The 13530-nt window shown below is 36.9% G+C and overlaps 1 protein-coding gene across 3 annotated transcripts in view; it reads left to right on the forward strand.

The window, feature by feature from the left end:
• Positions 1-13530, forward strand: part of FOCAD (focadhesin) — a 381367-nt gene that overhangs the window by 181480 nt on the left and 186357 nt on the right. For all 3 annotated transcript variants that reach the window (XM_002708074.5, XM_017340978.3, XM_017340982.3), the window contains 3 exons: positions 12008-12112; positions 12551-12652; positions 13171-13301. In XM_002708074.5, coding sequence (XP_002708120.1) covers positions 12008-12112; positions 12551-12652; positions 13171-13301 — 338 coding nt within the window. The remainder of the gene's footprint in view (positions 1-12007; positions 12113-12550; positions 12653-13170; positions 13302-13530) is intronic.

Raw genomic sequence — 13530 nt, forward strand, 5'->3', positions numbered from 1 at the left:
GAGAGGTCTTGCATACTTTGGTTCACTCCCCAGTTGGCCACAATGGCTGGAGCTATGCCAATCAAAGCCAGGAGCCAGGAGTAGGAGCTTCTTCTGGGTCTCCCACATGAGTGTAAGGGTCCAAGGACTTTGTCCATCTTCTACTGCTTTCTCAGGCCATAGCAGAGAGCTGGATCAGAACTGGAGCAGCCAGGACTTGAACTGGTGCCCATATGGGATGCCAGCGCTAGAGGTGGTGGCTTTTACTTGCTACGCCACTGCTCCAGCCCTAGGTCAGATGTTCTTTATTCTCCTTCACTAATTCTGTTGTTGAAGCTTTCCACTGCATTTTTAATTTCTTCTATTGAATTTTTCATTTCATTTTGTTTTCTCTTTAAAACATCAGTTTCGTGAGAGAAATGTTCTTTCATGTCATGTACAGAATTCAGTAGCTCATTTATTTTCTTCTGATTACTTCTGTGTAATCTTATGATCTAGGATTTTAATTCTATTTCTGGATTTTCTTCAACCTCATCATCTTCACAATCTAGCATTGAAGTGTTTGTGTTCTTTTGGGGGCATCATTTGTCTTCCTTATTCTCGTTTCTTGAGTTGGTGTTTTTTTTATTTGGCATTTGTGGAGATATTCATTGGTTTTGTCTTTGTTTTTTCCAACGTGATGTCTTATCTTTGTACTATGTGGAGTGTCTGCTTTCAGTGAATTTCTAGAAGCTTGTAGTGCATGTCGCTAGGGAGCTCTGTTCAGTTCTCCAGGGTGAAGGATGTGCCTCAGGTGGCACACCCATGTTTGGCATGGTAAATCTCTCTCTCTCTTTTTTATTCAGAAGGGAGATTTATTCTGCTCAGCTGTTCTCCTCTCCTGAAAGGAGAACAGTGCCTGAGTGCTAGCCCCAGTGGGTGTAGTATTCGTCTGCTCTGTCCCATAGACCACACAAAGGATCTGTTCAGTCTACAGTATAAGCTCAAATTCCCTCACAATTTCCCTTATTAGGCAGCCAGGAAGCCTTGAGCATGTGGAGTCTCCCACAGTTAATGCCCAGTCTCAGCCACACTGTGAGTACTCTCACACAGTCTCAGGTTTTTTTTTTTTTTTTTTTTTTTAAACTGTTCCAGCACACAAGCCTTCCATATTGACGAGCACTCAAGCCCGGTTAGTTCTCTCCACCAGAGTCAGGAGTTTCCCCTTGGCTGATTGCTGGGTGCAGCTACAAGCTGGCACAGCTGTTACCTATGTTCAAAATGGCTCCCACTCTATTGGCTTGTTACAGGACACCCTTTTAAGGTGATCAGGGAGAGAGAAATGTGTATCTCCTTTTTTGTTTCTCTAGTTTTGTAGATACACTATCCTCTATAGCGCTCCAGGCCTGGTTCCCTCTAGGCTCTTCCTGCAGCTTTTTCACCAGTGGCTTGTGCTGCTGCAGTCTGGTCTCACCTCCCTTTCCCAGGCTGGTGTGGAAGCTCTTAATTGCTGGAGTGCTGAGCTGCAGGCATCCATGCCCCCACGTAGGTCCACTGTGTCTCTCTAATTTGCGTAGAGCTTCCTCTGCCATTTTCTTCACAACTCTTCCCTGAAACTGCACTCTCTACTTCTTTTAAACTATCCTCTCCTAGACCAGGGCAGTAAGCTCTCTCTCTACTCTGTCAACTTAGAACTGCCCTGGGTGCATTTTTTCTTCTTCTTTACCCTTTTTAACAGTTTTTACATTAAAATCTGTTTTGTCTGATGTTAGGATGGGTACATCGGCTCTTTGTTGGTTTTCCTTGGAATGGAGTATCTTTTTCCATCCTTTCACTTTCAGTCTGTGTGTATGTTGGTGAGGTGTGTTTCTTGTAGGCAGAAAAAGATGAGTCTTGGTTTTTTAATCCATTCAGCCAGTCTGTGTCTTTTATTGGGAAAGTAGAGGCCATTACATCCAAGGTGACTATTGATAAGTAAGGAGTTGGCCATGCCAGTTTTCCGTAAATATTCCTGTTGTTTACTTTTGATTTCCTTTGTACTTTTACTGGATATTTTCAGCTTTCACACTCTTTCATAGTGATGGCTATATTTCTGTGATTGTGTGTGTAGCATGTCTTTAAGCATATTTTGTAAGGCTGGACGACTGGTGATACATTCTTTCAGTTTCTGTTTATAAAAGATCTGTATTTCATCTTCATTCATAAATGAGAGCTTTGCAGGATGCAGTATTCTGGGTTGACAGTTTTTTCTCTTTAAGTCGTGGACTGTACTCGCCATTCTCTTCTAGCCTGTAGGCTTTCTGATGAATAGTCAGCTGTGAGACCCACAGTGTCCCTCTTCCTTCCATGGAATTTCCACTGCAGTTTTCTCCCTAACTCTTACCTGAGTTTGTACTCTCTCCACTTTTTAATTTTTTATTTAGATCTCTCTCTCTCTTTTTTTTTTTTTTTTGGTTGGTCTGGAATGTGTTGCTTAATTCCCACTTATTTGTGAATGTTATAATTTTTCATTTCATTATTGATTTCTATTTTTGTTCTGTTATGGTTTTGAGAAGATGCTGGTATGACTTTAGTATTCTTTAATTTGTAAAGACTTGTTTTGTGCCTTAAGGAGTAATGTGTTTCATGTATGTTTGAGAACATATATTCTGCTGCTGTTGGGTAGAATGTTCTGTATATGTTAGGACTGTTTGGTCTCTGCTATTTGTTATATTCTGTTTCCTTGTTGAGCTTCTGTCTGTAATTGCTCATTTTAGGTATGAGGTATTGAAATCTCTTTTATTGCTACTATTTCCCTCTTTGAATAATGCTTTATATATTTGGGTGCTCTGATGTTGTGTGTCTATATATGTACTTTTTAATATCTTCCTGTTGATTTGTCCTTCTTATTGTTATATATTGTCCTTTTTTTTCCATTTTCAATATAACTTTTATTTAATGAATATAAATTTCCAAAGTACAGCTTATGGATTACAATGGCTACCCCCCCATATCATCCATCCCACCCACAACCCTCCCCTTTCCTGCTCCCTCTCTCCTTCCATTCACATCAAGATTCATTTTCGATTCTCTTTATATACAGAAGATCAGTTTAGGATACATTAAGTAAAGATTTCAACAGTTTGCTCCCACACAGAAACATAAAGTGAAAAATACTGTTTGAGTACTAGTTATAGCATTAAATCTCAATGTACAGCACACTAAGCACAGAGATCCTACATGAGGAGTAAGTGCACAGTGACTCCTGTTGTTGACTTAACAAATTGATACTCTTGTTTATGGCATCAGTAATCACCCTAGGCTCTTGTCATGGGTTGCCAAGGCTATGGAAGCCTTTTGAGTTCATCAACTCTGATCATATTTAGACAAGGTCGTAGTCAAAGTGGAAGTTCTCTCCTCCCTTCAGAGAAAGGTATCTCCTTCTTTGATGGCCCCGTTCTTTCCACTGGGATCTCACTTGTGGAGATCTTTCATTTAGGGTTTTTTTTTTTCCCCCAGAGTGTCTTGGCTTTCCATGCCTGAAATACTCTCATGGGCTTTTCAGCCAGATCCGCATGCCTTAAGGGCTGATTCTGAGGCCAGAGTGCTGTTTAGGACATTTGCCATTCTATGGGTCTGCTGTGTATCTCACTTCCCATGTTGGATCGTTCTCTCCCTTTTTAATTCTATCAGCTAGTATTTGCAGACACTATTCTTGTTTATGTGATCCCTTTGGTTCTTAGTCCTATCATTATGATCAATTGTGAACAGAAATTGATCACTGGGACTAGTGAGATGGCATTGGTACATGCCACCTTGATGGGATTGAATTGGAATCCCCTGGTATGTTTCTAACTCTACCGTTTGAGGTAAGTCAGCTTGAGCATGACCTGAGTTGCGCATCTCTTCCCTCTCTTATTCCCACTCTTATATTTAACAGCGATCACTTTTCAGTTAAGTTTCAGCACTTAAGAAGAATTGTGTATTGATTACAGTGTTGAACCAAAAGTATTAAGTAGAACAAACAAAAAAAATTACTAAGAGGGATAACATATTAAGTTGCTCATCAACAGTCAGGGCGAGGGCTGATCAAGTCACCGTTTCTCATAGTGTTCATTTCACTTTAACAGGTTTCCTTTTTGGTGCTCAGTTAGTTGTCACCTATCAGGGAGAACAAGTGGTATTTGTCCCTTTGGGATTGGCTTATTTCACTCAGCATAATGTTTTGCAAATTCCTAATAGGGATCAATTTTTTCTTTTCTGTTTTTAGTTTCAACTCAGCATCTATTTTTGTTTGATATTAAGATGTATGGACCACGCTGTTCTCTTAAGTTACAATTTGTATCACGCATCTTTTCACATTCAGCCTATATATGGTCCTTAAAACTAAGGTATATGTAGAAGGCCTGCAGTTGGATCTTGGTTTTTAAGCCCATTTAGCCATTCTAGGTTTTTTGATTGGGGAGTTCAATTCATTTATATTTAAAGTAATTAGAGGTGGGAACGACTTTCCACCTCTAAGTTATTTTATATTATCTGTTATTTTATTTTATTTGTTATTTTATTTGTCTATGAGCTTTTTTTTGTCCCTTCTCTTGCTGTTTTCTTTTTTGTATTTGTACATTGATTTTGGTATATCTTCCATTAGTATTTTCATTATAATTACTCTTGGTCTTATGGAAAATACCTTTTAGCTATCACAACATTTTAGCTGATAACTTACATACATAGATTTCAATCACATACATGGACTATTTACATCTCCCCCTCTTTAATATACTAATGTCATGAATTACTTGTATGTTTCCATTTGTATGCTTTTATAGATATAATTACTTGTACGCTTTCCTTCTATATCAGCATGAAAATTATGGCTCATTATTACAGTATTACAAAATATTGTATTTGTCAATATATTTGTTTTACAGGAAAGATATTTTCTTCTGTTTCCATGTAGCTTTCTTGTATCCTTTCATTACAACTTGAGGGACTCTCTTTCGCTTTTCTTGTAAACAAGTCTAGTGATGATGAATTCCCTCAGCTTTTGTTTATATCTGGGAATGCCTTTCTTTCTTCTTTGTTTCTGAAGGACAGGTTTGCCAGACATATTTTTGGGCAGTTTTTTTCTTTCTGTCCTTTAAATATATAATCCCTCTTCTTTTGGCCTGCCAGCAAATGGTCTCTGGGGGCTCCAGTCACAATCTCATGACTTTAATCAATTTGTTTAAAGGATTTAAACTCTGAAAGAGAGAAGAGGAAACATGGCATTTTATAAAGCCAGGTCTAGAGATAGTCAATTATAGGGTACTAAGCAGTCATTCCCTCTCCTGCCTCTGGAGGGTGGAAGGTTTAGGAGCAGGAGGATCAAGAGCAGATAATGACATCTCAGGTAAATAAATACATACAGTCATGTGCTGCATAATGATATTTTTGTCAACAGTGAATGTATGTGTGGTGATGATCCCATAGACTTTGAAGTGTTCACACAGAGATGAAATCATCTAATGATGGATTTCTCAGAATGTATCCATGATATTAAATTATGGATGATTGTCTTTTTTTCATTTGGAAAATATCACCTCATACTTTATGCAAAAATATTTTATATCTATATCTTTATGTCAATGTCTTTATTTTCCTGGTGAAATAATTCTGGTTTATTATTTAAATGAGGACTTAATTTGGGCTATTATTTCTGAAGAACTATATTAAGTCTAAGATGAACTGTAAAAGTTTCCCATATTGTTTCTGTAATTCTGAAATTATCATAGAAAAAGGCACATACCTTCCAATTTCTTCACTTCCCAGGCGTATAAAAGAACTGTACTCTTAAGCACAAATACAATACTTTGTCTCTCTCCTGACAATATAATTAAAACATTTATTTAAAAGTCACATGACTAAATACACCATTTTGTAAAATGTCACTAAGTGTACTGATTGCCCTTCTCAGAGCTAAGAGTCTGTCAGAGTGTCTTGGTAGAAATCTTCCCAGAAGGGGATAATTCATTGAGACCAGTGCAAACCAATCTAAGATAACCTTTTGTTTTTAATTAAAATGGGGAATAAGAAGCTGATTCAGAAATGTGTCTCTTCATTTGCCCAAGTTGTGAGGAAGAAATGCTGTTCTAATCAAACACGAGCCTTGTTAAAAATAGCATAAATTATGGCTGTGTTGTGAAGTGCAGGAATTACCTGCATAGTTCTACATACTGCCATAGCATATCATGGTGAGAATCATTAATGATTAATGTTTAACCATCATTATTTAGGGTTCAGAGGACATTTTTCCTTCTTGAAATTGAATTAAAGTAGGTGTCTTCTTTTTTTTTAACTTTCATTTAATGAATATAAATTTCCAAAGTACAGCTTATGGATTACAATGGCTACCCCCCCATAACTTCCCTCCCACCCACAACCCTCCCCTTTCCCTCTTCCTCCCCCCTTCCATTCACATCAAGATTCATTTTCAATTATCTTTATATACAGAAGATCAGTTTAGCATATATTAAGTTAAGTATTAAGTTAAGATTTCAACAGTTTGCTCCCACATAGAAACACAAAGTGAAAAATACTGTTTGAGTACTAGTTATAGCATTAAATCACACTGTACAGCACATTAAGGACAGAGATCCTACATGAGGAGAAAGTGCACAGTGACTCCTGTTGTTGACTTAACAAACTGACACTCTTGTTTATGGCATCAGTAATCACCCTAGGCTCTTGTCATGAGTTGCCAAGGCTATGGAAGCCTTTTGAGTTCATCAACTCTGATCATATTTAGACAAGGTCGTAGTCAAAGTGGAAGTTCTCTCCTCCCTTCAGAGAAAGGTACCTCCTTCTTTGATGACCTGTTCTTTCCACTGGGATCTCACTTGCAGAGATCTTTCATTTAGGTTTTTTTTTTTTTTTGCCAGAGTATTTTGGCTTTCCATGCCTGAAATACTCTCATGGGCTTTTCAGCCAGATCTGCATGCCTTAAAGGCTGATTCTGAGGCCAGAGTGCTGTTCAGGACATGTGCCATTCTATGGGTCTGCTGTGTATCTGGGCTAGTGGTTAAGATGCTGGTTAAATCATCCGCAAACCATATTCATGGCATTTTAAATGCTTTGAATGATTCTACTCTACAGTGACTCTACAATGTGTGGCCTGGAGTGAGCATGAGATTCGAGACCTGAATCTGTGGTTCTTCTTAAGCTGTTAGTTTCCATGTACCAAATTATCAAGCTGTATTTGAATCTAGTTTTATGGGGCTGGCATTTAGCTTAGTGGTTAAGATGATGATTGGGATTCTTGCACCTCACATCGGAATACCTATTCAATACTTGAGTCTGGCACCTAATTTCAGCTTCCTGCTAATGTAGACCCTGGGAGCGAGCAGCGATGGCTCAGGTAATTGAGTTCCTGCCACCCATATCGGAGACCCGGAATGAGTTCCTGGATTCTAGTTTAGGTTGGGTCCAGTTTCCTGCCCTTGTAGACATTTTGGAGAATGAACCAGGAGATGGGAACTCACTCCATCTGCATCTATCTGTCTTTGTCTTCCTTTTTTTGTCTTCCTCTCTGTCAAATGGAAAAAAATTGAAAGTCAATGTCTTGTAAGCTTAGAAGAAACAAGCTTTCTTAGACTAGAACACAGTGAGGAAATTAACAGAAATCTTGGATAGCAAGCCTTTGAAATGTAGCATATGGACAATAATTTTTTTGGCACTACATTTTATATAATCTAGTATCTTACTAATAGAAGACATTCACTAGTGATTTTAAGTATATTTTTAAGAAGTTTTATCAAGATTTAATTGGTATTATATAATAGTTAATATGCCATACAGTTCACCCATTTAAAGCATAAAATTCAGTGGGTTTCACTGTATTTACATCATTACAATCAATTTGAGAATGTTTTCATCACCCTCAAAAGAAACCTCATACCCATCAAGTATTCACTCTTGGTAACCCTAGTCCTACACAAGCCACTACTCTACCGTCTCCTAAAATTTGCCTATTCTGGGCATTTCATTCATATAAATTGAATAAAAACTCTTATCATAATGTGCTATTTTTGGTGATTGGGCTTTTTGTCCCACTCGGTTTAGTATTTTCAAGTTCCAGCAATATTGTAACATGTACCAGTACTTCATTTATTTATTTTTTATTTTATTTTAGAACTGTATATTTATTTGAAAGACAGAGTTAGAGAGAGGCGGAGGGAGAGAGAAAGAGAGGTCTTCCATCTGCTAGTTCATTCCCCAGATGGCTGCAATGGCTGTTCTGATCTGAAACCAGGAGCCAGGAGCTTCTTCCAGTTCTCCTACTTAGGTGCAGGGGCCCAAGGACTTGGGCCATCCTCTACTGGTTTCCCAGGCCATAGCAGAGAGCTGGATCAGAAGTGGAGCAGCTGGTACTCGAACTGACACCCATATGGGATGCTGACACTGCAGGTGGTGGCTTTACCCACCATGACACAGCTCAGGCCCCTTCATTTATTTTTATGGCTAACTATTATTGTTAATGTATATTACATAGCTTAGCTATACTACATTTTATTTATCTACTCATCAGTTGATTTGTGTTGTTTCCACTTTGGGCATTGTAAATAGTGCTGCTATGAAGATTTACTTGAAAGTTCTGTGTCAACATGTTTTCTTTTCTCTGGGGTGTGTGGTTAGGAGTAACTTGTTAGATGATGTAATTCTATACTTAACTGTTTGAGGAACTGCCAGACTGTTGTCCAGAGAGGGTTGCACTTTCCATTTCTACCAGCTGTGAATGAAGGTTCCCTACGACATTTGGGATTGTCTGTCTTTAATTCTAGCCTTCCTGCTGAGTGTACAATCAGGGGGTCTTTATTTGCATTATGTTATGGCTAATGATGTTGATCACATTTTTCCTATAATTTTTGGCCATTTCTTTACCTTCTTTGGAGAAGTATATGTTCAGGTCCATTCTCCCTTTTAAGTTTTTTTTTTATTATTGTTATTGCATTTTGAGAATTCTTTATATATTCTTCAGGCAAGTCCCATATTAGATTTATGGTTTACCATATTTTCTCCCATTCTGCTATTTTACTACCCTTGTGTTATCTTTAGAAATTAATCTTTAATTTGATGAAATGAGCTCTTTGTATATTCCTTTTGCTTTTCATGTACTATCTAAGAAGGCTTTACCTAACCGAAAGTCACAAAGATATATTTCTATATTTTCTTTTTAAAAAATTCACTAGGCCAATCCTGCACCTGCAGCACCAGCACCCTGGGTTCTCATCCTGGTTGGGGCGCCGGATTCTGTCCCGGTTGCTCCTCTTCCAGTCCAGCTCTCTGCTATGGCCCGGGAGTGCAGTGGAGGATGGCCCAGGTCCTTGGGCCCTGCACCTGCATGGGAGACCGGGATGAAGCACCTGGTTCCTGGCTTTGGATTGGTGCAGCGTGCTGGCCGCAACGCACCAGCTATAGCGGCCGCTTCGGGGGTGAACTAATGGAAAAAGGAAGACCTTTCTCTCTGTCTCTCTCTCTCTCTCTCTCTCTCACTGTCTAACTCTGCCTGTCAAAAAAAAAAGTTTATTTAAGGTATAGAAATTTCATGTATTTCCTATATACAGATTCAGTAACATAGTGATACTTCCCACCTAACTCTCTGTCTCGTCCACCCTTCCAACCTTCTTCCTCCTCCCTCTTCTATTCCCATTCTTAATTTTTTCAAAGATCTATTTTCAGTTAAATTTATACTCATAAGATTAATCATATACTAATTAAAGAGTTAGACAAATAGCATGAAGAAAAAAAACACTGTTCCCCAATAGTCGAGACCAGGATTGTAAGCAATCATCAAATCTCAAAATGTCATTTTGCTTCTATAGATTACCTTTTAGGTACTCTGTTAGTTACAAGATATCAGGGAAAATATGTGGGATTTGTCTATTTCACTAAGAATAATGGTTTCCAGTTGCATCCATTTTGTAGCAAATGACAGGATTTCCTTTTTTCATTGCTGTGTAATATTCCATAGAATTTCTTTATCTAGTCATCAGTTGATGGACATCTAGGTTGATTCCATGTGTTAGTTACTGTGAATTGAGCTGCAGTGAACATCGGGATACATATCAGTCTTTTACATGCTGATTTCATTTTGTTTGGGTAAATTCCCATGAGTAGGATGGCTGGGTTATATGGTAGGTCTATATTCAGCTTTCTGAGATATCTCCATACTGTCTTCAACAGTGGCTGCATCGGTTTAAATTCCCCCAAACAGTGGATTTTTTTCCCCCACATCCTCATCAGCATTTGTTGTTTGTTGATTTCTGCCTGAGAGCCATTCCAGCTGGGGTGAGGTGAAAACTCGCAGTGGCTTTGATTTGCATATCCTTGATGGCTAGTGATTCTGAGTATTTTCTCCTGTGTCTGTTGGCCATTTGAGTTTCCTCTTTTGAAAAATGCCTGTTGAAGTCCTGTGCCCGTTTCTTAACCAGATTGTTTTGTTTATATAGTTTTAGCTCTTACATTTGGTCTACTTTAAGTTAATTTTCATATGTGGTGTCAGATGATCATTCTTTTGCATATGGATATTAAGTTTTTGCAATCCAGCTCTATTTCTCTGACTCTTCTTTCCTCTTTTTTTTTTTTGGCATCTTTATGGAAAAATCAGTTGATTTTAAGTGTAGTACTCATTTTTGGACTCTGACTTCTATTCCATTGATTTGTATTTCAATCCTTAATGTCAGCATCACATTTTTGATTACCATAGTTTTGTAGTACATTTCTAATTGGAGAGTTTGAGTCTTCAAATTTTAAATTTTTTTCTCAAGAGTACTTTTTCTATTCAGGGCCCCTTGCTGATACATTTGAATTTTAGGATCAGGCTGTCAATTTTAACAAAGAAACAAACTTGATAGGGATTGTGCTCAATTTGTCTATCAATTCAGGAAATATTTGCATGTTAAAAATATTAAGTTTTCTGATGCATGAATGAATTCTTTTCTCATTTTATTGTGTTATTCATAGAGATTGAAATGAATACTAGGGACCTGGGGGAGGGGGAGTTTTGCCCCTTTATTGTCCTTTGGTTTAGTTATCATATATTAGTGTAATCTAATTGAATATTTTACCATGAGGATTTTTTATTTTTTTTTTAAATCTCTGGCTGTTCGTTCAAGGTGTAAGCTTCTTTGGGACACAGTATATCTTAAACTACTTTTGTACTGCTCAGAATTAATCTTATAGTTTAAGAAAAATGCTTTTTGGTTGGTATTTGGCAGCTGAGTATAAAGAAGGTGTAATATTAGGAAATATGAAATTATCATTAACAAAAAATAGTTTTATCATTCATTCATACAGTAATCTTCCTTATCTACCATTTTGTTTTCTTTGATTTCAGTTATGCACAGACAACCTTGGTCTAAAAATATTAAATGGAAAGCTCCCAAAATAAATAATTCATGTTTAAATTGCACACCATTTTGAGTAGTATGATGCGATATCTTGCTGTCTCATTGTCCTGCCTAGTCTGTGAATCATCCTTTTATCCATTTAGGATGTGCTACCAACCCATTAGTCATTTAGTAGGCATCTCTGTTTTCAGATCAATTGTGATATCACAATGTTTGTGTTTAAGTAAACCATATTTTACTTAATATTGGCCCCATGGCATAAGACTAGTGATGTTGTTCATTGGGACATATCAGTACTATGAAGCACTTCCTTTAGGTGAAAAGAGAAAAGTAAAATATGGTATTTTGAGAGTGAGTGAAAGAATTCACATGAGTTTTATTACAGTATAATAGTCCTATTTTATATTTATTACTGTAAATCTTTTATGTGCCTAATTTATAAAGTAAACTTTATGATATATATTTTATCATATATATAAGGAAAATAGTATAAGATTTAGTACTGTCTGTGGTTTCAGGTATCCAGTGGGATCTTGGAAGGTATCCTCTATAGATAAGTGTGCGTTGGGGGTGGTCTATTTTATTCACATTATTCTTTCAAAGAAAAGAAGAGGTAACTATTGCTTTGTAGTTTTTATTTTAGAACATGGCATAATTAATACATATACTCTTTAAATTCGTTTTAGGTACCAAATTTGATACCAGTTTTGATGTTCAAATTGGGAAGACCACTGGAGCCTGTGTTATACAATGATATATTGTATACTTTACCTATGCTTGGTGTTCATAAGGTTAGTATACTACTCAGTTTACTTGGTGGGAGCAAGGGAAATGAGGTATAAATAATACATTGATTTCTTTTTTATACTGTGAAATTTTGAGCCCTTAACTTATTCATGATTACTGTTTCCTTTGTTGGGTCATATTTTACAGGAGGTAGTGTCTAAAGACAAAAAAAAAATTTATGACAATATTTAAGAATTAATTGTTTCAGGTGACTTAATATCCAAGCCATCACACTAGTCCTTTTCTGCAGTTCAGTCTTTATACCCCAAGGATAGCTGATTAGCCCCTCCCAGAGTTACCTCCCATCCTGAGAACATGGCTAAGATTGCAGAATGATTCCCTTTCAGCATTCATTTTATAATAAGGAGTTCAAAAATGCTCTTGGTAACCTTGAGATTGTCTATATTTACATTTGTGGAATAATAGTTTTTCTATTTTTGTAGGTATGCATAGGACAGATTCTCCGAGTAATCCAACTGCTTGGAACCACCCCACAGCTAAGAGCTGTCACTTTGCGCTTGTTGACATCTTTGTGGGAAAAGCAGGTAAGTGTAGATATACACTTGTATGAGTATCAAATATATTCCTTCTGCTGAAGAAACATAAATATGTCATTATGTGTGATAGTGCTTTGATTTAGTGGTATTAGTGGCATCAGTGATTGCATTGAGAAGCTTTGATACATTCTGGTGCATTTGACCTATAGTGCAGTCAATAGTGATTGAATCTCCGAGAAATTAAGAATATAAAAAATTCTTATTTCCTAAATTTATATTTGAATTTGCATTAGAACATAAGAGAAATATGGTTATAAGTGATTAAGGCCTTTAAAATTAGGGTGACATTTAGCCACTTTCTTCTTGTTTTATGAAATGAACCATACATATGTCTGTAAGAAAGTCCCCAGTAATCACAACAGCATTCTTCTCTGTTGATTAGAAGAAATACATTGTAATTTGCAATGCAGATGTAATATTTGGAGGTGAAAATGCTGCACAAAAGGAGATAATGATTATTCAACTGAATGAAAAATTATCTTTTTTTTGTTAAATTGCCTTATTAGGATCGTGTCTATCCTGAACTACAGCGTTTCATGGCCATGTCTGATGTACCTTCTCTTTCTGTGGGCAAGGAGGTCCAATGGGAGAAGCTGATTGCTAAAGCAGCATCAATCAGAGATATATGCAGGCAAAGGTAAGTTGTGCTTCACTTTTGAGAATGTACATTGTGATATATTATTTCTTACTTAATTTTTTTTGCAAACAAGAAGCTATGAAAGATAGATACTAGTAAAAAAAATTTCAACTCACAATTTCTGATTGTAATAAGTAATACTTCTGGAAAATATCTTTGAGAAACATGTATGTCTTTTCAGTTTTAATTTTGTATCTAGGTTTATAGGATATTTATATCCTTGGCTGAA

The sequence above is a fragment of the Oryctolagus cuniculus genome, chromosome 1 (genome assembly GCF_964237555.1).
Source record: "Oryctolagus cuniculus chromosome 1, mOryCun1.1, whole genome shotgun sequence".
Taxonomy (NCBI): Eukaryota; Metazoa; Chordata; class Mammalia; order Lagomorpha; family Leporidae; genus Oryctolagus; species Oryctolagus cuniculus.